This window comes from Hyperolius riggenbachi, chromosome 1 (genome assembly GCF_040937935.1).
Source record: "Hyperolius riggenbachi isolate aHypRig1 chromosome 1, aHypRig1.pri, whole genome shotgun sequence".
Lineage (NCBI taxonomy): Eukaryota > Metazoa > Chordata > Amphibia > Anura > Hyperoliidae > Hyperolius > Hyperolius riggenbachi.
The window spans coordinates 87,772,573-87,796,894 of NC_090646.1; the positions used below are offsets into that span (position 1 = coordinate 87,772,573).

At 42.8% G+C, this 24,322-nt stretch overlaps 1 protein-coding gene across 2 annotated transcripts in view; it reads right to left on the reverse strand.

Moving 5' to 3' along the window:
* Positions 1-1,687: 1,687 nt before the first annotated feature.
* Positions 1,688-24,322, reverse strand: part of DOK7 (docking protein 7) — a 214,803-nt gene continuing 192,168 nt past the window's right edge. The window contains exons 10-11 of one of the 2 annotated variants that reach the window (XM_068267194.1): positions 23,723-23,875; positions 1,688-2,170 (exon numbers count right to left, since the gene is read on the reverse strand). In XM_068267194.1, the coding sequence (XP_068123295.1) occupies positions 2,031-2,170; positions 23,723-23,875 (293 nt within the window). In that variant the 3' untranslated portion in view covers positions 1,688-2,030. The remainder of the gene's footprint in view (positions 2,171-23,722; positions 23,876-24,322) is intronic. The other variant, XM_068267203.1, reaches the window with a different exon arrangement.

Genomic DNA, 24,322 nt, shown 5'->3' on the forward strand with positions numbered 1-24,322 from the left:
TTTTTGAACGATCGTTATCGTACGTGTGTACTCAGCTTAAAGGCTTGAAATATGTCGCTTTGCATGTAATGAGTCTAGTTTCACCTTTTAAGTTGAATTACTAAAGCTGAGTACACACGTACGATAACGATCGTTCAAAAACGAACGATAACGACAATCGGAACGATAATCGTGCGTTCAAAAAGTGTGAACGATCGTTTTTGTGAACGATAACGATCGTTATCGTTCAATCGGACCGATCCAACCCGGCGGATTTTTTCGAAAGATAATCGTTCAATCGTTGCAGTGTGTACAAAGATCGTCCGATAACGCATGTTCTTATTGCCTGTCATAACGTCACTTCCGTTTGCGCACGCATTTTTTTATCGTTCGTCGTTCAGTACTTTATACTTATATCGTTCACGTGTGTACACAATCGTTCATTACGAACGATCTTTTCAGTCTAATTTGAATATCGTGTAAACGTCACGAATCGTTCGTAACGAACGATCTTTATCGGACGTGTATACGAACCTTAAGGGTTTTTTTCACACTAGAGGCTGCGGTAGAAAAGGCTAAAAGGCTGCCTTTTGCAGTCAGCATTTTTGTGGCCTTTCCATAGCGTTTTCAAAGCTTTTTCATAGCGTTTTACAGCTCATATGAAAACGTCCTTTTTTTTTTTCCTTTTAAAAAGAAGTCAACAAGTCAGCTTTGAAATGCTGTGAAAAAGCTATAAAAAAGCTGCAGTTTGCCTTTTCCATTGACTATCATTGAAACGCGAAAAGCCGACGTCGGCTGTAAAAAGCTCCGGGGAGCATCAAACAGCAATGCCCAAAAAAGCTGCTTTAGGTGTGAATGGTAAAATGAAAGTCTATGGAGTTTTATTTTACCTCGGAAATCACAAACTATGGTCTTGGCTGTAAAACGCCCAAACTAGCCTCTAGTGTGAAAGAGCCCTAAAATAAATGAACTTTTGCACGATATTCTAATTTTTTCGAGTTTCGCTTGTATATTGGGATAACATATACAACGCATTCAAAAGTAGCAGTGCATAAATCAAATTTCAAAGGTGCATAGGAAGATATGAAAAAAAATAACACTCACAATGAATTGCAAAAAAAATATTGCACACATTTCATAGGCATTCCTTTTTGATATTTTCTTTACACAAGAAAAAAATCCATGTATATCATGTATAAATTGTATTATTACATTCTGTAGACCACAGTAAACGATGTCATCTCTGTCTATCTATTTGTTAATTATTTACATTCATGCAACACCATAGCACAGTAGAAAAACCTACAGTATCTCCTTGTGTTTAAATAATTTACAGTTATGAATGCTCAAAAAACTGTTAATTGTAAAAATGTACTAATACTGTACATAAATGCCCTAGGTAGAATATATGGTATTAATTAATGAATACAGTAAAACGATTGATGCCTTTGCTTTTTTTAAAAAAAAAAGTGTGAGAGAGAGAGAAATGAATATGAAAAAAAGAGAAAAAAAAAGTCTTGTGTGTAAGACAATACATCTGAGGAGGTACGGTATGTTGCAGAAAACCTTCACATATAAAAGTAATTTATGTATAATAAAATTAAATAGTACATGTTAAGGTGAACAATAAATATTTTATAGTAGCTATACATACAAAACTATATTGTAATTTCTAGGAAAAAATTCGCTTGAAAATACAAGTATATACTGTATTTGATGATTTTGTTTAATATCATCTCAGGTTCAAAAGGGCATTTACTTCATCCTGAACTTTCTATTTTCCAGGAAGAAATATCACTTTTTGGAATGACCCCTGTATCTAAAGACTACGCAAGGTTCCCTTCTTGCTAGTAGTCTTGCTAGGACAACCACAGGCCTGAGAGTTTAGGTCTCAACACCCCGTTAAGCCGTACAGAGCATTTTTGACCCCGTCCTGGTAATGGGCAAGCATTACAAAGTCAAGCACCCATTTTTAGAGCCAGTTCTCCCAGGAACAGGACAGAACTTTTTTTCTACCAAAAACTATACACTTATTCTTTTCTTATGTGACATCATTGCGGCTGAGGTCCTTTCTTCTTCTGCTCCAACTCCTGAAGACGATCTTCTCTGGCTTGTGCATGCTGGGAGCCCACTTTATGTGCTGTCTCAGTTGCTGCAATGTCTATCTGAGCATACCTAGTGGAGCCTCCGCCTGAAAAACAAATAAAAAAACTATATAGGTGATCTGAAATAAAAATTAATGATGTGGCTTGAGAACATGCAGATGACACACAACTGTATCTGTCCTTCAAGCCTGGCACCCAAGACCCATCAGCATCCATAAATGCGTGTGTAGTGGATTTACAAAATTGGATGAACACCAGCTGGCTGAGGCTGCACTCTGACAAAACAGAGGTGTTAGTGGTATGTGGTCCACACATGATGGATAAAGTTCAAAACGCTCACCACCTCAAACTAGCAATTGGGGGAGATACTGTACAGTATAAAGACTCTGTGCGAAACGTTGGGGTGATCCTGGATGGAAATCTAAAACTCAAACAGCAGATATCAGCTGTCGTCAAGTCTTCCTTCTTCCATCTAAGAAATATAGCGAAAATCAAACACCTTATCCCAGCTGAAGACCTACCTACCCTGGTTCATGCATTTGTATCCTCCCGTCTAGACTACTGCAACGCCCTGTTCATCGGATCTACAGATAAGGTTCTGCGCCCCTTACAGCTAGTACAGAATGCTGCAGCCAGACTCGTAGCCAATGCCCCCCGCAGCTCACACATCACCCCAGTACTGCAAACTCTTCACTGGTTGCCAGTAAAATGGAGAATCAATTTTAAGATCTGCCTGCTGACATTCAAGGCTCTACACCACATGGGACCCAAATACATAGCGGATCTATTGGAACTTTATGCCCCTCCACGCACCCTCCGCTCTGCCAACAAGATGAAGCTGGTTATTCCCAGGATACACTTAACATTTGGTGCTCGGGCCTTTTCCTATGTAGCCCCTACTCTATGGAACTCACTTCCACAATCAGTACGAGAGGCTCCCTCTCTGGACAGCTTTAAAAAAAGACTAAAAACTCACCTCTTTTCCCTAGCCTTTGAGACTGCATAATGCAGGGTCACAGCGCTTTGAGTCCCCAGGGAGAAAAGCGCTATATAAATATTATTGTTATTGTTATTCTACAATTTAACCTTTTTAGCCGCTTCAATAGAGATATCTCGCTTGAGATAAGTGCTCTGCGTTTAACCTCAGTCAGCAGAACTCGTGCTGTAAATACTTGGAATGCTTTCATCTCTCTCTCTCTAGCAGAAAATATAGAGACTGGAAGCAGAAGTCCTCTGTTATTGTCTCACACTGCCCCCTAGGGACAAGTGGCTATAAATACACATCACAGCAGTACTAATTAGAAGCATAAAAATATAACAAATACCGTATTACAATTTTTAAAAAGTGCTAAAATAAATGGGCCTGGAGCATTTGCAAGCCTCTAAAATACATTAACTGCTAAAGGGATAACAGAGCTGTTAAGAGAAGGCAGAAACTGGGCTTAAAGAGACACTGAAGTCTCTTAAAATCCATTTATTATAACAAAATCCTCTTTAACATATTAGCCCTAACTAAACCGCTGCATCCCTGCGGCTGTAATCTCTCTAAATTTCCCCAAACGCGCCCTCCCTCTCCCCTGCAAAATCCACAACTTTCTTGGTCGTGGATTTTTCTGCCCTCTACTCTTCCGTGTGAGGCAGAGCTATGAGCTGCAGCCCTGCCTCACACGTGTCTGTCAGCGGTGGATCTCCGCCTCTCCCCTCTCTGCAGATCATAGGTCTGCCTCTCACGGAAGCGCTGCCCGGATTTCCCCCCGGGGAGTTTGGGGGGATTTAGTTAGTTTAGAGCGGTGGGGATGCAGCGGTTTAGGTAGGACTATTATGTTAAAGTGGATTTTTTAATAAAAAACTGATTTTTTTAGAGCCTTCAGAGTCTCTTTAAGGGAACCTAAACTGAGAAGAATATGGATTTTTTCTTTTAAAATAATACCAGTTGCCCGACTCTCCTGCTGATCCTGTGTTTCTAATACTTTTAGCCCCAGCCCCTCAACAAGCATGCAGATCAGGTGCTCTGACTGAAGTCAGACTGGATTAGCTGCATGCTTGTTTCAGGTGTGTGATTCAGCCAGTACTGCAGCCAATCAGATCAGACAGCTAGGCAACTGGTATTGTTTAAAAGGAAATATCCATATCCCTCTCAGTTAAGGTTCCCTTTAAAGAAAATCAGAAAATTCTTGAATACATTGTGGGGAATGACTTTGACTGCAAACAGAAGCTGCAGTAGTACAATAATAATAAAGATTATATTATTATATTATCTGACATTGCATGACCCCACATAAAACATTTAAACAGATAACAATCATATACTAATACTGCAAAAAACCAAAAGATGTTGTTATAATAATTATATTCAGTAACGACACACCCCGTCTATGATTTTATCTTGAAGTCTGTAAATCTAATAGATTTCATGTGTTCATCTCTTCCACTGCACATTCTCTGGTCTCTTTGGCTCCAGTGTGTCTTGGGCCAAGTGCCTTATCAAAACGTTGCCCAACAATTTGCAGTTATGTCTCTAAATGCAGGACAGGTTTTCTAGATCACTCTCCAGTGATCACCAGCCCATGATCAAAGCCTATATATTCCCTACAAATAGCAATGGTCAATGAGATGCAAATAATTTTGAGTTGATTCAGGATTTTTTTTTGCTCGATTTCACTGCAATTCAAAGAAAACAATTGGTGGTACAGAAAAGTCCAAGGTTTTTTTTTATTTGACTGAGAAATCTGACTGAATGTCCAGGGTTTTTTTTCGATTTTTTGAAATTGGACGTGTTAAATTCAGAACAACTTTACCAAAAATTGTATGGTCGGTGATATATTGTTACATAGTCATTAAGACATACATACATCAAGTTCAACCAGAAGTACCATATTTTCCGCTGTATAAGATGCTCTGGAATATAAGACGCACACGAGTTTAGAGGGCAAACCAAGGAAAATAAAATATGCATACTAAACCTGGTGTGGCCACGTTCCAGGAGCATATTGTACATGTTCTCCCCCAAATGGTGTCCTCCTATGTGCCCCATGTGTCCTCCATGTCACCCCTTGTTTCCATTACATACCTCCCAACTTTTTGAGATGAGAAAGAGGGACACTTAAGCCACGCCCATGCCACGCCCCTGATCACGCCCCCGCCACACCCCTAGTCACGCATACAAAAAAAATTTCATGAGAAAAATATGTTGATTTATAATTCAAACCACACTAGTCCTTTCTATCCTGGTTCACTTCCCTTCATTTAAACATTTAAAAATTAGTAATATATCAATTTAAAGGATGGGAATAAAGTTTAGAGTCAATCAAACACACTTTTTTTTAGTAGAGAAATATATATATTTACATAGAAAAAGGGACAAAGTCCTGAAAGAGTGACAAATGAGGAGGAAAGAGGGACAGAGGGGCAGGGCTCCCAAAGAGGGACTGTCCCTCCGAAAAAGGGACAGTTGGGAGCTATGCCATTATGTGTCCTCATGTATCCCCGTGTGTCCTTTTGTGTCCTCCATGTGTCCTTTTGTGCCCTGTATCCTCATGTGTGCTCCTGTGTCCCCCATATCTTCTCCTGTGTCCTCCATGTGTCTTCCTGTATCACCCCATGTGTCCATCATGTGTCCTCCTGTGTCCCCCATGTCTCCCCGTGTGTCCTCAAGTATCCCCATGTGTCCTTCTGTGTCCCTCATGTGTCCTGTGCCCCTCATGTGTCCTTCTGTGTCCCCGTGTCTCCTTCTGTGTCCCCCATGTCTCCTTCTGTGTTCCCCGTGTCTCCTTCTGTGTCCCCCGTGTCTCCTGTGTCCCCCGTGTCTCATTCTGTGTCCCCATGTCTCCTTCTGTGTCCCCATGTCTCCTTCTGTGTCCCCGTGTCTCCTTCTGTCTCCCCCATGTGTCCTCCTGTCTCCCCTTGTGTCATCCAGTCTTCCCCATGTGTCATCCAGTCTCCCCATGTTTATTCCTGTCCCCCCCCCATATGTCCCCTTCTGTCTATATCCGTGCCTCCTCTCCCTCCCCCTTATGTCTCCTGACTTCCACTTGAAGCAGCAACGTACCTCATCCATGCTCCCGTGGCGATTGTAGACCTCGGCGCTCCCCTATTAGTCTCCGCTCCCTCCCCCTTGTCTCTCCTAGCCCCCTGTGTGTTGTGGTGTATAGTGGCAGCTTACCTTCCATGCACCAGTGTTGAAAGCAGACATCCGTCTCTGCTCCACTTCTCCCTCTAGTGTCCAGCTTGAAGTGATCACGTCATCAGTTCAAGCCGCCCACTAGAGCGAGAAGTGCAGAGGAGACGGATGTCATTGTGGCAATTGCCAATGTGGTGTTCAACGATACTGTAATTATAATGCTTAACAGAGAATGATAATGCGATATTGATAGATGTACAGAGATATCAAATGTGAAAAATACATATTAAAAAAGGTATTCATATTAAATACCAAAAAGATCAAAAGTTGATTGAGTGAAATATTTTTCAATCCAACCAACTTTTTCCCCATATGTAATCTTTTTTTACTAAATCGCAGCAATCTCAGACACGTGTGTGGTACCTCGAACAACATCCTCCAAACTTTCAATGAACTAAAAAATTGGATCGGTTTGATAGAATAGAAAAAAATTGTACCGTGTGTGGCCACCTTACGAGCTAACACCCCACTATGTTCTCCATTACCCAGTTACACACAACAATAAAACCTATGAACCTCAACAATTCAATATGCATAATCCAGAAACTCATTTTTAAAGCAACCCTAAAGTGAATATAAACGTTGACTCTGAGATAATGCGTTGTATGTGTAGTACAGCTAAGAAATGGAACGTTAGTAGTAAAGAACATAGTTTCATGTTGCTTTCCAGTACAGGAACTTCAAGTGAACCTCCAGACTAGAGACTACAAATCAACTCATCAGCACTGAAAAGGCGTGGTGTTTCTTTAATAGTTTCACAGCATCAGAACTTTGATTTTCTTACCCAAGTCTCATTTTTAGCTGCACTGAAGAAAACTGCCCTGGCATTTTTTCGTTTGATGCTGTGCAACGCATGACGGGATTTCTCATGTTGTTCTTCTATTGCAAAATGTTTTTTTTTTTTTTTTTTTTTGAATTTGAGATTTGAAGCCTAGCGCACACAGCTGGGAGGGGTGACCAGAACACAGGACAGTTAGAACAGTGTCTCATGCTCCCTGTCACCTCCTTTCAACCAAAAAGATGGCTGCCCCCATGAAAAAAATAGCTGCCCCCATGAAAAAGATGGCTGCCCCACGAAATCACAGACATTTGCCTGTTCTTTTAAAACAGGGTGGGTAAAGGCCCATACACACGTCAGATTTTTCCGAACGACGGGTCGTTTGAACGTCCCGTCATTCAGTCGTCCGCACGCTAAATCGGGCGTGTGTACAGACAGTCGTTCAGGTGATAAGACTGGTCTTGAGCGAACCAGTCTTATCACCCGATTGACAGTCTGTACACACGCCCGATTTAGGGTGCGGACGACTGAACGACGGGACGTTCAAACGACCCGTCGTTCGGAAAAATCCAACGTGTGTATGGGCCTTAAGAGTTTAAATTACCTATCTATTTTAATTAACATAACTAATGTAGCTTAATGACAGTATGTTTGTTTAGGCTGAAGTTCCCCTTTCAGTTGTTATCTCAGCAAAAGAGCTTCACTGAGCTATTTGATCCACTGGGTCGAATACAGTCCTGTTTTCTGAAGCACGTAAAGTGGACCTGAACTCAGAACTTCCTCTCTGCTCTAAAAGATTTGCAACAGCATAATAGCTTTTAAAGAAAACCATTTATTTCTAACAGCTGATACAAATCCTTAAATAAATCTGCACTGTTTCTACTTCCTGCTTTCAAGGAAGCAGGCACATTGCATCCTGTGCTTTCAAATGAGCTTATCTGTCTTATCTGCTGTGGCAGTCAGGTGACACATGTGAGAGATCAAATTACAACTTGTGATTAGAAACAAATGACAGGGAATTAAACAGGCTAAACTCTCTAAATACATACAGTGCATTCTCTATGTTTTCCTTCTGTCCTATACAAGAGTTCAGGTCCACTTTAAACAGCCAAGAAACAGTAAGAGACCGCTTGAGATAATGTTTTACTGCAGGAAAGTTCAAAGAGTCATTAGCACTGCTTTGTTTTATAGTTTAAAAGTCAGAGTATGATTTCAAAACTGCAGCTGCGACAGAATGATGCAATGTTATAATAAAAAACTATATAACTGTAAATAAAAATATGAGACTCTTTTCTTTGCTACCAATGTTCTATTCATTTTCCATACTACACATACAGTTTATTATTAAGGTGGCCACTAATGATCCAATTTTTTTCATCCAATTTTACCAAATCTATGTAGTATAAGGGTAAATTGAGTGAATATATTGAATGGATAATTTAGGCAGTTCCCTTATATTACATAGAAATGGTCAGGTTGGATGAAAAGGATTGGATCATTAGTGGCCACCATAAGAGATGGCCCGAACGGTTCGCCGGAGAACTTGTTCGCTTGAACTTAGCTGGTTCGAGTTCGCGGTGAAAACTTAGCGAGTTTGTCCCGCCCCCTATACTACATAATTGGGCTAAACTTTGACCCTCTACATCACAGTCAGCAGACACATGGCAGCCAATCAGGCTGCACTCCCTCCTGGAGCCCCCTCCCCCTTATAAAAGGCAGCAGTGTCGGCAATGTTCTCACTCTGTGTGCTGCTGTATTAGTGAGAGAACTGGGAGAGACATTGGAGAGATAGGGAAAGCGATAGTTAGGAGGTCTGTTAGGTTGCTCCTTGCTGATAGTGGTTGTGCCACTGACACTGTGGTGTGTGTGCCACTGACACTGCATATACAGCCCTGTCTGTCGCAGCTGGCCCTTGCTAATTGCTGTACTGTGCCAGGCCCAGCACATTCAGTGCATACCTTTCACTGCCTCTGTGTGATTGCACTTTGTATTATACCACCAGCAGTCAGATCAAAAAAAGTGTTCAGTACCTCACCTGTATCAAAATGAATGAGGCATGGATCCCGGAGGGCTACTGCCCGCCCAAAGACTAAAGGTTCGTATACACGTCCGATAAAGATCGTTCGTTACGAACGATTCGTGACGTTTACACGATATTCAAATTAGACTGAAAAGATCGTTCGTAATGAACGATTGTGTACACACGTGAACGATATAAGTATAAAGTACTGAACGACGAACGATAAAAAAATGCGTGCGCAAACGGAAGTGACGTTATGACAGGCAATAAGAACATGCGTTATCGGACGATCTTTGTACACACTGCAACGATTGAACGATTATCTTTCGAAAAAATCCGCCGGGTTGGATCGGTCCGATTGAACGATAACGATCGTTATCGTTCACAAAAACGATCGTTCACACTTTTTGAACGCACGATTATCGTTCCGATTGTCGTTATCGTTCGTTTTTGAACGATCGTTATCGTACGTGTGTACTCAGCTTAAGTCAGTCCCCACACACAGCATCTCTGCTGGCCCGCCGTGTGACTGACTGCCTGCCCCAAGACTAAATCAGTCCCCACACAGCATCTCCGCCACCACCAACAGGGTCCAGACCAGGAATCCAGGTGGATTTCTAAATGTTTAAGGCTGCTGCTAGCAGCGGCCGCAAGCAAAAACAATAATCATTTTTTCTGGTGCGTGTACATGCCTGCCTAATTTTTCTGGCTCCACTGCGGCTGCAACAACAAAAGGCATATGCATGTGTCAATTCCCCTTCGTGATCGCCCCCGTGAAGGGGCTTGCGTATCACAATAAAGCAATGCCCGGCTATATGAGTGTGTTGGGAGGCACACCTGACCCAAGATAATAAGGTCGTTGCTTCATTGTGGACAGTTGTTCTGTCATTGAGCTACCTTAGCCCGACCATATGGGCTTGAAAACCGCCATCGCCTGCACTCTCGCCATGGTGCGCACCAGTCCATCATGGCGATCACTAGCAAACAGCTGTTTGCGGTGCATTACACAGTGAGTTTGGTCTGTCAGTGTGAAGCAGTACACTACTTACACTTAGGGCCAGTGCACACCAAAAACCGCTAGCAGATCCGCAAAATGCTAGCAGATTTTGAAACGCTTTTTCTTATTTTTCTGCAGCGTTTCAGCTAGCGTTTTGCGGTTTTGTGTAGCAGTTTTGGTATAGTAGATTTCATGTATTGTTACAGTAAAGCTGTTACTGAACAGCTACTGTAACAAAAAACGCCTGGCAAACCGCTCTGAAGTGCCGTTTTTCAGAGCGGTTTGCGTTTTTCCTATACTTAACATTGAGGCAGAAACGCATCCGCAATCCAAAATCTGCAGCAGCCCGGGAGTATGCGTTTCTGCAAAACGCCTCCCACTCTGGTGTGCACCAGCCCATTGAAATACATTACCCAAGCAGATCCGCACCTGCAAGCGGATCGCAAACTGCAGCAGAACCGCTCTGGTGTGCACTAGGCCTAACTGCTGATCCATGTATACACACGCAAGATGTCTTCAAGCACTTTAGACCTCCAATTTAGCAATGCAATGTGATTTCTGCCTTTTAGGGATTATAACCCTGCTGTGCGTCAAATCCGTAATCTTCCCCGGGACTTTTGGCATGTATCCCACTCCGCCATGCCCCCTCCAGGTGTTAGACCCCTTGAAACATCTTTTCCATCACTTTTGTGGGCAGAAACAGTGTTTGTAGTTTTTCAAGTTCGCCTGCCCATTGAAGTCTATTGGGGTTCAAAAAGTTTGCAGGTTCGCGGACTCTTTCGGAAGTTCGAGTTCGAGGTTCACGAACTGAAAATCAGAGGTTCGAGCCATCTCTATTTATTATATACTACGTTTTTTTTCGCTGCAAGTTTGCATTGATTGTTGTGTACTTTTTTAGCAGTAGAGCATAACCCTGTTATCGCTCATACTGAAAGAGATCGCTCATAAAGATTCACTGCTATCATTGATTTCATTTCAGTAAAAAATAATATTTTTCTTTAAAGCAGAACAGAAAACATAAGCAGGGGAGGAATGCCTGGCTAAAAGTCTCTTGATCTGTATTAATTGCCTGGCCTTAATTATACTCATTATGGTATAAATAAACTCTATTTGTCTTCCTCTTGAGAATCATTATGGCTCATTATTCTGCAGAAACATGTCATCGCTCTTTGTTAGATATGTTTTAATGTTGTTGATAAACAAATGGCCAGGAAATAAGAACTCGGTATAATTGCCAAAGGTAAGTGGAAGGTGAATAGTAATGCGCCCTTGCTGGTTAATTTATAATATCAGTTACTTCTACAAATATAGGGCTGTGTAAATAACCGCCTACAGCACAACATACTATACATATGCAAATTACCCCTGCTGCTGTATGCGGAGGCTGTATAGGTTGTTTCCTAATGCCTCATTCACAAAAGAGCTCTATACTATTAGCCCAAATCCAATAACTATGGATGAATTCTTGAAACTCTTTGGAAAGACTTAAAGGGATACTGTAGGGGGGTCAGGGGAAAATGAGTTGAACTTACCCGGGGCTTCTAACGGTCCCCCGCAGACATCCTGTGTTGGCGCAGCCACTTACCGATGCTCCGGCCCCGCCTCCGGTTCACTTCTAGAATTTCAGACTTTAAAGTCTGAAAACCACTGCGCCTGCATTGCTGTGTCCTCGATCCCGCTGATGTCATCAAGAGCGCACAGCGCAGGCCCAGTATGGTCTGTGTCTGCGCAGTACACTCCTGGTGACATCAGCGGGAGCGAGGACACGGGCGTGCAGGCGCAGTGGTTTTCTGACTTTAAAGTCAGAAATTCCAGAAGTGAACTGGAGGCGGGGCCGGCGCATCGGTGAGTGGCTGCGCCAACACAGGATGTCTGCGGGGGACCATTAGAAGCCCCGGGTAAATTCATCTCATTTTCCCCCGACCCCCCTACAGTATCCCTTTAAAGTGAGCCTGAACTCATAACTTCCTCTCTGCTCTAAAAGATACGCAACAGGCACTGTAGTGACAGTAAATTATTCAGGATACCCACTTGTATGTTAATTTTCCCAGTATCAGTATCAGAAATACTTTTTACATCTATAAACTGCTGTATATTGGTATGTGGCCCCGCCCTCCCAGTAAAGCTTAGCCAAGGCTGTTTAGCTATTTATTTATTTATTTATTGTATTTATAAAGCGCCAACATATTACGCAGCGCTGAACATTAATTTAGGTATGGGGCGTTTTAAAGCTATAATGGATGTAAATGGAGAAATAGTGTATTTTTTACCTTAATTTCCCTTTAAAATGCATAGAAAATAAGGTAATTACTAAACAAAAATTTCACACACTAAAAGCCTAATTTGTCCTGAAAGAAACAATATGTAGATAATTTAGGTGTGATTAGTAGTAACAAAGTTATTGACGAATGAATGGGAGCAGTGCTGATATGTGAAGATTGCTCTCATCATGAAATGGTTATAAATAATGTGAAAGGAAAGAGAACCATGGTGATCATTTGCTCCAAAAATGGGTACAAATGTCCATTACCGTTTATGAAATTCATCCTTTAGATAATTTTACTGCAGAAATTGATGTTACATTTAAATGATTAACTGCATAGCATGTTTGGGTTACTATGGAAATATATTTTAGAGCAGGCATGTAATAGCATGCTGCCAAGTCTAGCGTTACCGCTAATAAGGAACGTCTTTGAACAACGTATAATGTTTGAGGTCAATGGAATGTTTGAAATGGTTTCATTAAGCAACAATATTACGCATATAAATTTATATATATATATATAAAATGAGCAGATAGGCACATAAACATTCATTAGTATCTGTAACTTTTGTTAATGAACTTGACTCTTCTACACACTGATGACTTTAGGCAAAGCCTATAATCTATGGTGACTTTATTGCTGTCTTTTCAGGTCAAGGTCAGGCTAACAGTACATTTAATTGTTCAGATAGCTTGACTAACATTATAGCTTTGTTACTAAAGTAAAGGACCACTTGCCTAAATACAAGTCCAAGTTAGGTAATGCTATTCCCGAATGTTTGTGCAAAATTCCAGTTCTGAATTGTTATATATTTGGTACTGTACTTATTGCTTTCAACAGTTTTAGCCACTTCTCAACCACATGTTTTTTCCTCTTAAAAACCCAGAGGGATTTTCACATCACGCTCCTCCTATTCATTTGCCTATAGCTTTATTGTTACTTAACACATCAAAATGATCTATATATTGTTTTATTCACCAAAAATTAAGCGTTCTTTGGGTGGTACCTTTTGCTAAGAATTATTTTATTTTATATGCATTTTATAGGGATTAATAAGAAAAAAATGATAAAAAAGAATTAGCCATTATAGTTTTAAAATGAAATGTGATACAATAGATAAAACCCACGCGTTTTATTTGCCCATTTGTCATGGTTATTACATTTAAATACAATTGGAAAAGTACCTAAAACTTGCTTGCTGGTGGTTTAAAGGCATTTTATCACAAGGTGTAAAAATATCACCTTGGAGAAATCTTACGAGAAAAAGTGAATTGCATATGGGCAATAGTGTGCAGAAAAGAAAAGTGTGATCCCTGCCTGAAAGTATGAATAAATAACACTCATCCAAATATTAAAGAGGAGCCAAGCTAAAAAAAAAAACAACAACATTTGACTATATTGCATCCACAGTGGTATAAATAGGAAGTACAACAGAAGCACCTAGCTAAACCTCACTTACTGTTGACAATTTCTGATAAATGGGTTCCTGTATCAAATTCAGGCTATCACCATCTTAAAGTGAACCCGAGGTAAAAATAAAGTGATGAGATAAACAATTGAATCTGTCCTCTTACTCCTAAAAATGACTTTTTTTAGACATCGCATGGTTTTATTTTATGCATAAACATCCACAAATTAGATTTACTGTTTTAATGTCTCTGCTCAATTTCAGTATTGTCAGTAATGTAAAAGTGACCTCTGCAGCAGAGAGTGGCGCGCCTGCCGCTCCCGCGTCTGACGTCACGGCGGATTCCGCCGCTGCCTCCTCATCATCTCTTCCCAGCAGGTCAGGTCTCTCCAGGGTACATCAGGACAGAAGAGCGCACGCGCGTACCCGGAGACAGGACCTTTATGCATTGAGGAGGCGAGTCAGCTGACCAGCTGGTCAGCTGACAACTCTGGTCTGACTCTCGCCTCTGATTGGCTGAGGTGAGTGGGCGGAGCCACGGGTATTACCCTTTGTATTTAAGACCCGGGCTGTCAGTGGATCTTTGTCTGCTAAAAACTTTGCGGTTAAGCTCTCAGACCTTAGTTAGTTCCCAGTGTGTTTGATCCGGCAGGACCCCGGGGATTCACACATAGCTAGAGATATTATTATTAAGAGTTCGTAATAGTAATATATCAATATTATTATTCATTGTATGACTTATTGTGCATGAACCTTGCCTGAACTTCTGACCATCCTTCTGCCTCTCGATTCTGTACTCTGCCTGTCTGTTTCTTGCCGACCTCGGCCCGACGTCGACGTCTTAGCCTTCTGATTCTGTACTTCCGCCCATCTGATTGTTGCCGAACTCAGCCTGTTCTCACATTGTATTTGTCTCACGATTCTGTACTGCGACCAGACTGACCAGTTACCGACCCTGCCTGTACGACCTCTCTTATACTAGTGATAGTCCCTACAGCCAAGGGCTATCACCTAGGAGTACTCCTGAGTTACTGTGCACTAAACACGAGTGATCACATTCTGATTTAAATACTGACTATTGTGCTACTACTACTCATTTTGTATCACAGACTCTCCTGTTGGAGCTCACTCTGGTCAGCAGAGATACCACTGTTCATTACAAGTTTCTAAAGTTTCATACACACCTACCAACTATCTGTCCAACTATCTGCCAAACCTGTCTGTTAAGCCCCATTCACAGGCTCAACAGCGGTCTTTTATTCCGCACAATTGTCAAACAGCTTTTCTAGTGAAACAAGTTGAAACAACTAAAAAAAGTATTTTTCTATTGTTAAAAAACAGTTGGATTGACTTCTTATCAGTCTTATCAGCTGTTTGAACAATTGCAAAGGACTTTTTTAGTTGTTTCAACTTGTTTCACAAGAAAAGTTGTATGGGGCTTAACCACTTGCCGACCGCGCACTCATACCGCGCGTCGGCAAAGTGGCAGCTGCAGGACCAGCGACGCAGTATTGCGTCGCCAGCTGCAGGCTGATTAATCAGGAAGCAGCCGCTCGCGTGAGCGGCTGCTTCCTGTCAAATCACGGCGGGGGGCTCCGTGAATAGCCTGCGGGCCGCCGATGGCGGCTCGCAGGCTAAATGTAAACACAAGCGGAAATAATCCGCTTTGTTTACATTGTACGGCGCTGCTGCGCAGCAGCGCCGTAAGGCAGATCGGCGATCCCCGGCCAATCAGCGGCCGGGGATCGCCTCCATGTGACAGGGGACGTCCTGTCACTGGCTGCACAGGACGGATAGCGTCCTGTGCAGCCCGGATCACCGGGAGGGAGAGGTAGGAGAGGGAGGGGGAGAATGTCGCCGCGGAGGGGGGCTTTGAGGTGCCCCCCCCGCAACTAGCCTGCACGCAGGAGCGATCAGACCCCCCCTGCACATCATCCCCATAGGGGGGAAAAAAGGGGGGCGATCTGATCGCTCTGCGTACCCTCTGATCTGTGCTGGGGGCTGCAGAGCCCACCCAGCACAGATCCCTTCAAACAGCGCTGGTCCTTAAGGGGGGGTAAAGGGTGGGTCCTCAAGTGGTTAACAGACAAATTTGACAGATAGTTGGTAGGTGTGTATGAACCTTAAAGCATCCCAGAGGGAAAATACATGAACTATTGACATTTGAATCTATCCCTTGTAGTCAGAAGCCCAGTTATCTGCTTAGGAAAGTGTTTTATAGCTGTAATTTGTTATCAGTGAGGGAGGCTATAGTCCAATTGGGTCCTGACTGCAGAAAAGCTGTTGGTTCCGTAGCTGGATATATTACCGCTTTCAGACAGGGAAAAAAATAAAATGAGCACAGCATAAGTGTCTGTATGCTTCCCACTGTATATACACATGTCTATCTCATCATGTCACATGTCATCTCAGGTACACTTTAAAAGAGGCAAATACAAAACAAAAACACAACCGCAAAATGTAAACCCAGGGCACTTGGGATCTTGGAATCAGGAGTGCCATGGTGGTGGAGAGATTTAGGGGAGAGGCTAATTACATTAGAGGGTAATATGAGTGGGGGGAGAAAACATATTAAGAGGAAATTGACTAATATATGTGAGAAGGCCATTTGTAATGACACCACATGTTATCTTAGATCCAGGACAAAAAACTCACTGCAATCTAATGTTAAGAGTTATGGGCTAGTGCTGAATTAACGCTATTTTTTTTTTCTAAACTGGCAGTAGCTCTCATTATTGTAATGGAAGAAACTGTTTATTTTAGTAAAGTTGAAGAGGATTTTCAGATTTACACCAATGACATACTGGTCTGGTGCTTTGCTAACACAGTACTTAACCACTTCAGCCTTCAGTCGTTTTCACTTTATGCATCCGAGCAATGTTCACCTCCCATTCATTAGCCTATAACTTTATCACTACTTATCACAATGAACTGATCTATATCTTGTTTTTTCCGCCACCAATTAGGCTTTCTTTGGAGGGTACATTTTGCTAAGAGCCACTTTACTGTAAATGCATTTTTAACAGGAAGAATAAGAAAAAAAACGGAAAAAATGCATTATTTCTCAGTTTTCAGCCATTATAGCTTTAAAATAATACATGCCTCCATAATTAAAACTCACGTATTGTATTTGCCCATATGTCCCGGTTATTACACCGTTAAAATTATGTCCCTATAAGAATGTATGGCGACAATATTTTATTTGGAAATAAAGGTTGCTTTTTTTTTCCGTTTTGCATCTATCACTATTTACAAGTTTAGAATTAAAAAAAATATAGAAATATTTAATCTTTACATTGATATTTAAAAAGGTTAGACCCTTAGGTAAATATTTACATGTTTTTTTTTATTATTGTAATGTTTTTTTTTTATATTAAACATTTTATTTGGGTATTTTTTGGGAGGGTGGGATGTAAACAGTTTTTTTATAATGTAAATGTGTGTTGAGTTTTATTTTTTTTTATTTTAGTTGTAGTTTTACTTTTTGGCCACAAGATGGCGGCCATGAATTTGTTTACATGATGTCACTCTAAGTGTAACATACGCTTAGAGGGACGCATGGGGGACGCAACAGCCAGAAAAAGCAGAGCTTCTGAGAGAAGCTGTCGCTTTTTCTGCAAGGGAGAGGAATCAGTGATCGGGCACCATAGCCCGATTCACTGATTCGTGGGCTAACGATCCACGGCCTGGGAGCATGCGTGCACGCGCGATCGGCCTCGGGAGCGCGCGGATGCGCACAGGGCCTCCTGGGCGTAGCTATTACGTCCAGGAGGCCAAAGTAGTTAAAGAGTAACTGTTAGGCATTAAATACAAAATTAATTTTCTAGTGCAGGCTGTTACAATAGTCAAGAGGATGCTAACCAGGCAAATCCAAACTTTAAAATCAATCTTACTGTGCTCCTTCTCTCCCCATGCCCCCAGACTCTAAGATGGTACGCAGACTAACACAGACGCAAAAGAGAAGTGACATGCTATGCTGTATCAACCTGATTGGCTTAAGCCTCTGTGACTCACCTCTCTGCACTGTGATTGGCCGCCTGCTCTCCCCTTCACTCTCTATGTTTCAGCCGTGTTAGTGCGCAGGGAGGGGGGCCAGAGGCTGTCTCCTGTCACTGTCCTCGGCCCCCCTCCTCCAGAGGCATGTGGGCTCCCTCTCTTCTGCATCTGCCGCCCACCGTCCGCAGAATTCTCACTCTTCCCAGTCCTGAATATTGGGGAAGGATAAAGGAGCTGCACACAGACTCCCTGAATAATGGTTCCAGGCGCTGCAGTTCCCTTCTATAATCTCTGCACTGCCTCCGGAGGTAGTGCAGAGAACAGATGGGAACACCAGCACTTGGATACATTATTAGGTGAGTCTGTGCCTGCTGCCTTTATCCTTCCCGCTGTGGTCTGAATTACTGCGGGGAGGAGGGGGATGCGGAGGGGGGGATTCTTTAACCTGGAGGGCACAAGATGGCCCCTGCCAGGAAAATAATATAAATTAAAGAAACCAAAACGTGGACAGTGCATTACATCTGATATGTAAGTAGAGCAAGCATTTATCTACTTACATATGTATTTTTTGTGGGGTGCATATGATGGCTAACAGTTGTTCTTTAGCAGGAACTCAACAGTTTTAATACAGTTTAAGTGGTAACACTAAGGGCTAGTTCAGACGGACGCTTGCAGAGCGTTTACAGCCAGCGTTCGGGGCTTGGTGTTAAACGCTCCCATTCAAGTGAATGGGAGCGTTTGTACAAAGCTTTCAAGCGCGTTTGCACGAATGCGGCGTTCGGGTCCCGATTTTCCCTGGCGTTCAAGGAGCCCCTGGAAACTACATGTAGCTTCCAGGGGCAGTTAACCGCGATGGCTAATGTCCCTCTAGGGGAAGAAAAAACGCGACCGCATCCGAACGCAACACGAACGCTGCTGAAAGCCCGCAATCGGGACGCCAACGAACGCGACGCCTCCAAACGTCTGTCTGAACCAGCCCTTAGTTCACCTGGCTCTCCAGGAAATTGACCCAACTTCACCCAAATATGTAAAAAAAAGGCACCGAGCTTGGCCTGCATGTGTCTCGGTTTCTCATAACGAAAATTCCTCAACCCCTTGTGTTCCCAAGATATAATGTCACCTCGGCTCAGCTAGATCCTTCAGAGAAACTAGAACTGCAGGAGTAGGAGCTTTCAATTTCTGGAGGGAAAATTTGAGGGCAGATAGAGGTAAATTGAAGTATCTGCTTGGTAGCTTTGAGCAGGATGCTGGTTAGTGGTCGGCAATCTTGCTTCCTACCACTAGGAAGGATAAAATATTCTATTCCTGCCCTTTCTAGGACCAGAGATAATACCACCCATAGAAGTCAAGGGAACTCCGACTTAGGTCCATAAGAAATACCATTAAAAGGTATTACTTTTACAAGACTTTGTTTTTTCTACCTAAATAATTTGTTTGGCTAACACGGTACAGAAACTTTTTTGCTACTACTCAGGTCTATTAAAGCCAGAGCACAGTGGACAGCTTGTATTATACAACAAAAACATTATATATTTTAATGTCTGTTAGACCTACCTGAAATGATAAATGTATCAGAGGCTTCAACACAGGGGCGTAACTAGGAATCACTGGGCCCCCCTGCAAAACTTTGAATGGGGCCCCCTCCCACCAAGGGGGCTGGGCATTGTACACAAGAGCCTGATGCACACTGAATAGGGACTGTCTACAAATTGTTGTCTGCAAACTTTGTATGATTCCTTATCAGTGGCTGAGCAGATGCAGTCATTAGAACAATTGTGCAGAGAGCAGAAAGCTTCTTCTCTCCTTGCCCATGGTTATCAGTCTATCAAAATGGGCCCCCCCCTGTGGCTTCTGGGCCCCCCTGCAGCCGCATCCCTTGCAGGGTCTATTGTTACGCCCCTGCTTCAACAGCAGATAACTGAACACAGAGTGTCATGTGAAGGTAAGGGGAATTTGACAAGCTTCCATACTCAAACAAAACAGCTGCATTGTGCGCCTTATTATGAGTGTGCTCCTTCTGCTGTGGCTAGAATGAGTTTCTTTATTGACTTTAAGAGGAACTGTAACCCAGAAATGAACTTCATCCCAATCAGTAGCTGATACCCCCTTTTCCCATGAGAAATCTCATGGGTAAGGTCAATGAAATACTAATACTTCTAAGTTGATGCAAATTTTATGTTAGTTTTATGCCAATCATATAAAGCAGCTGCCGCTTTTGGCCTAATTTCAACCTGAATAAGCCATTGCATTAAATTTTATCGCAGTATGTACCCCTTTGTTTATTTATAACTGATGTGGCCAAGTACCCCCTATTTTTGTTAACATCAAGCCTAATACACGAAGTGCCCGTAAATTTGCCATACGCAGCCAGTACGGTAAAAGAGCAGAGCATGTTACTGGGGAGCGCCCCTGCTGTTAGTACCGGTAAATCTGGCATGTGAAGGAAGTGCACAACAATGTTGATGGTTCTAGCACCAGTTTAGAAGTGCACGTTAAGCTATCACTGCAACAAGTGTCACCGAGGTAATGGCGTCATGCGCACTGCCCCCCTGATGTTAGTATCGGTAAAATTGTTGTGCTCTGGTTGCCCAGGGAAAATTTACCACCAATTCTTGCAACAGTCCATGTAGAGAGGATGGCACACCGTTGTAGAGTGCAGGATCCCTGTGGCTCAGATAATCCTCAATAGGAAAGGAGAGATCCTCACACAGACTTCAGTTAGGTTCAGCACAAAAATACAAACAAACGTCAACATAAAATAAGACATCTGACGGACACAGATGATCGTTTTAGGGCCTATTTGATCCCCTTTGTCAAGCCTAAGACAGACAAAAGGGGACCAGGGACTGAGGCCCCGAAACACTACAGTCAGATGTTATTAGGGGTTTGATGGGACAATAAATTTGCATTGTTCCTAATTGAAATCTGTGTGTGGATCCCTCCTTTTGTATTGAGGACTTCTTGCAACAGGCCCATCATCTCAAGTACCCCTTGACACATAAATCAGTGTTCTCCCCAAGCTCTTTTAGCCGGGTGCTCCACCCAGCTAATTTTGGTGAGCACCCAGCTGTCATCGGCTCACCTCCCCATCCTCCTCCTATGCTGTAAACAGAGTTGCACTGCCCTGCATTCCCCACCCAGTTACTTTTTCATGCCACCCGGCTGGTAAAAAATTATGTGGAGAACACTGTAAATGTTTGTTAAAGAGACATTGAAGTGAAAAAGAAATTGTGATATAATGAATTGGTTGTGTAGTACGGATAATTACTAGAACATTAGTAGCAAAGAAAATAGTCTCATTTTTTTATTTTCAGTTATATATTTTTTTTTACATTGCATCATTCTCTAATATTTGCAGTTTACACACTACTCAGCATTCTAAATTATTTTACAGAGCAGGCCAGTGAACTATTGACCTGTCCTCTGCAGAGAAAAAAAGTACATTGACTGACAGTTGTAATAATAAGCTTCAGAAGACAGAGCTCTCTGTGACTTTGAAAGTCGTGGAGCTAAGTGGCTCTTTTGCATAGATAACAACTGGAGTTTCTTAACTCTTCCTGTACTGGAAACAATATTAGACCTCTGTCTCTGCTCCTAATGTTTTATTTCTTAGCTGTACTACACATACAAATCATTTTTTTTTCTGCTTCAGTGTCTCTTTAAAGCCAATGGGGACTGCTACATAAAAAAAGACCTTACCTAAGGAGAGGGAAGGCTCTAGGTCCTAATGAGCCTTCCCTCTCCTCTCCCGGTGCCCGCGTGCTGCTCCTTCCGCCGGTGAAGGTGACTTCGGAAAGTCTTCGGGAGCGCTAGTACTCCCGAAGACGGGCCACTCCATACTGAGCATGCGTAAGTGCCCTCTAACGCGCAAACGCGCATACGCAGTATGGAGCCGCCCTTCTTCGGGAGGACTCGGCTCCCGAAAACTTCCAAAGTCCCCCGCAGCGGGGATTTGAACGGGGAGCCAGCACTGCACTGAGGGCACCTGCAGAGGAGAGGGAAGGCTCATTAGGACCAAGAGCCTTCCCTCTCCTTAGGTAAGTATCTGGTTTATTTTTTTATTAAGCGGTTCCCATTGGCTTTAAGAGCACTCTACAATTGTGTAGAAATCATTTTCAAAAATTACCAGATGTTTTAACACATTCTAAATACATATTCAGGTTTGCTTATATATGATTCATCATTTTTGAAATCTCAAAACTTACCATAACGGATTGACTGACAAGTCCAAGAACCCCCTTAGCCCAGCAACAGTACCCCCTGGGGTCCGCTTATCATGTGTGGAGAGCCTAGGGCCTATTGCCAATTGCCACAGAAGGTACTACTGGTTGAGCAATATGACGATATTCGTTTCACATTCATTATCACGAAACTAATGTGAAATTTGGCTTTAGAGCGAAAATGCCATCGAAAATCATTTTGTAATAAGTGTGTGATTTTTTTTTGCCTTTTTCAGCAATTTTCACACTAAAAAAATGATTTTCGTGCTTGAAGCAGGAAAAAAATACTATTTCTCACGTTGTTTGAAAATGTTCACATCAGAAAGACGAATGTGTTTTCTTTGACCATATTGAAAAAATACAAAAATAGCATTTTCAATGCGAAAATGAATTTGGCTACAATTAGCAAGCAAGCACTATATAATGCCTAGTACACACCATACAATTTTCTGTAAAGCTGGCCATACACTAGGCCGATTCCTGCCAGATCGACAGCAGATTCGATCACTGGGATCGAATCTGCTGTCACATCGTTCCCGCTACACGCCGAATTTCGATCTATTTCGGCCGATCCCGTCGATCGCTCCGTGCGGAAAATTTCTGCCGATCGCCTGCGGGTAGGGAGTGCGTCGCTAGCGGCGTTCGAGTGCCCGACGACCGACGCAATAGAATGGCAATACATTACCTGCTCCACCGGCGTGACTCACCCCGGTCACCGCTGCTCCGTCTCCGCGCTGGTCTCCGAGTCTTCACTTCTTCCTGCCCGGCAGGAAGTTTAAACAGTAGAGGGCGCTCTACTGTTTAGACTTCCTGCCGGGCAGGAAGAAGTGAAGCATGCCGGGGCCGGAGATCAGAGCGGAGACGGAGCAGCGGCGACCGGGGGCAGTCGTGCCGGCGGAGCAGGTAATGTATGCGGTGGGGGGGGGGGGGGGGGAAGCGGCGGCAGCACCACCACCATCACCACAGATTGTGAGCGGTTTCAGGCTGAAATCGGTTCACAATCTGTTTGTAGTAAAGGTAGCCATACGATCCCTCTCTGATCAGATTCGATCAGAGAGGGATCTATCTGTTAGTCGAATCTGATGGCAAATCGACCAGTGTATGGCTACCCTTACTGTACTGGTAGAGACTGGTCATTATCTCTGGTGCATTGTCTTCTGGTTAACTCCTGCTGAGTAGAACAATGCCTAATTGCTAGGCAAATAGATGGTTAGATAGATAATTTCCAACATGTTGGAAATTGTCTATCTGGCAGGTAAATCTAAAGCCCCATCTACACGATATGATTCTTTGTACAATTCGATTACGAATCTATTTACGATCCGATTAAATCCGACATGTCTGATCGGGATTCGATTCTAGTCAATTCGATTTGCCATTGCAAAACAATGGCAAATCGAATTGAATCCTGATCGGACATGTCAGATTTAATCAGATCGTAAATAGAATCGTAATCGAATTGCACAAAGAATCGTATCGTGTAGATGGGGCTTTACAGAAAATCTAACCGAAAATTGTATGGTGTGTGTACCTAGCATAAATCACTAGTACTACTACCAATAAAACAGTGTCCCACTTGTGAGGCATGCAACGTTCACAGAGCGATAAGATGCACAGGTACAGCCCAGAGGTCTGCAGCTAAATGAACAAGCAGAGCATTAGTATTCCCCCAGCTTCTTCAATGGTCTGACACCTGCTGATGAAGTAGGTTAACAATCAATCATTGACAAGGTGACGAGTGAATGATCCGGCTGGATCAGAGTAATGGATGTTACCTCGTATTCCTGTACTAGGATCTTGAAGTTCTAATGCCATGTAATGCAGCTGTTTCTTTGATGTAGGGCTGATGGGGATATTTACATAAGTTGCTGTCTCACTGCGAGGTCGGTCAGAAACCAGTGGCTCGGCTGGATAACCTGCTGCCCCTGCTGACCAGATGAAGCACATATAGTGTGATTAATTCATGCTCATGGCATTCCACCGTAGCTCAGATCAAGAGAAACACTGCAGCCCAGGCTGCTGACAAACACATACACTACTGGTGAAAAGGTTCTTGGCACTTGCTAGAGGTGTCTGTTCAATCCCAGATTTATTCTACAGGTCAATGACCCCAAGCCTACAGCCAAAGTCACAAAGGACTGAATACGTGTTATTTGACCCTTCAAGGCCGGCTCACCCTGCTGCTGCTGAAATACCTGGTGGCGTTAAAGTCAGTGGGAACTGATATTAAAAAAAAAAAATGAAGAAGATACTTACCTAAGGAGAGGGAAGACTCTGGGTCATGTAGAGCCTTCCTGCTCGGTCCTCATTCCAGCACTGGCTCCCTAGTAGCAGTATTCAACCAATTTGGTCAAATACTGCTGTCTCTGCCGCTT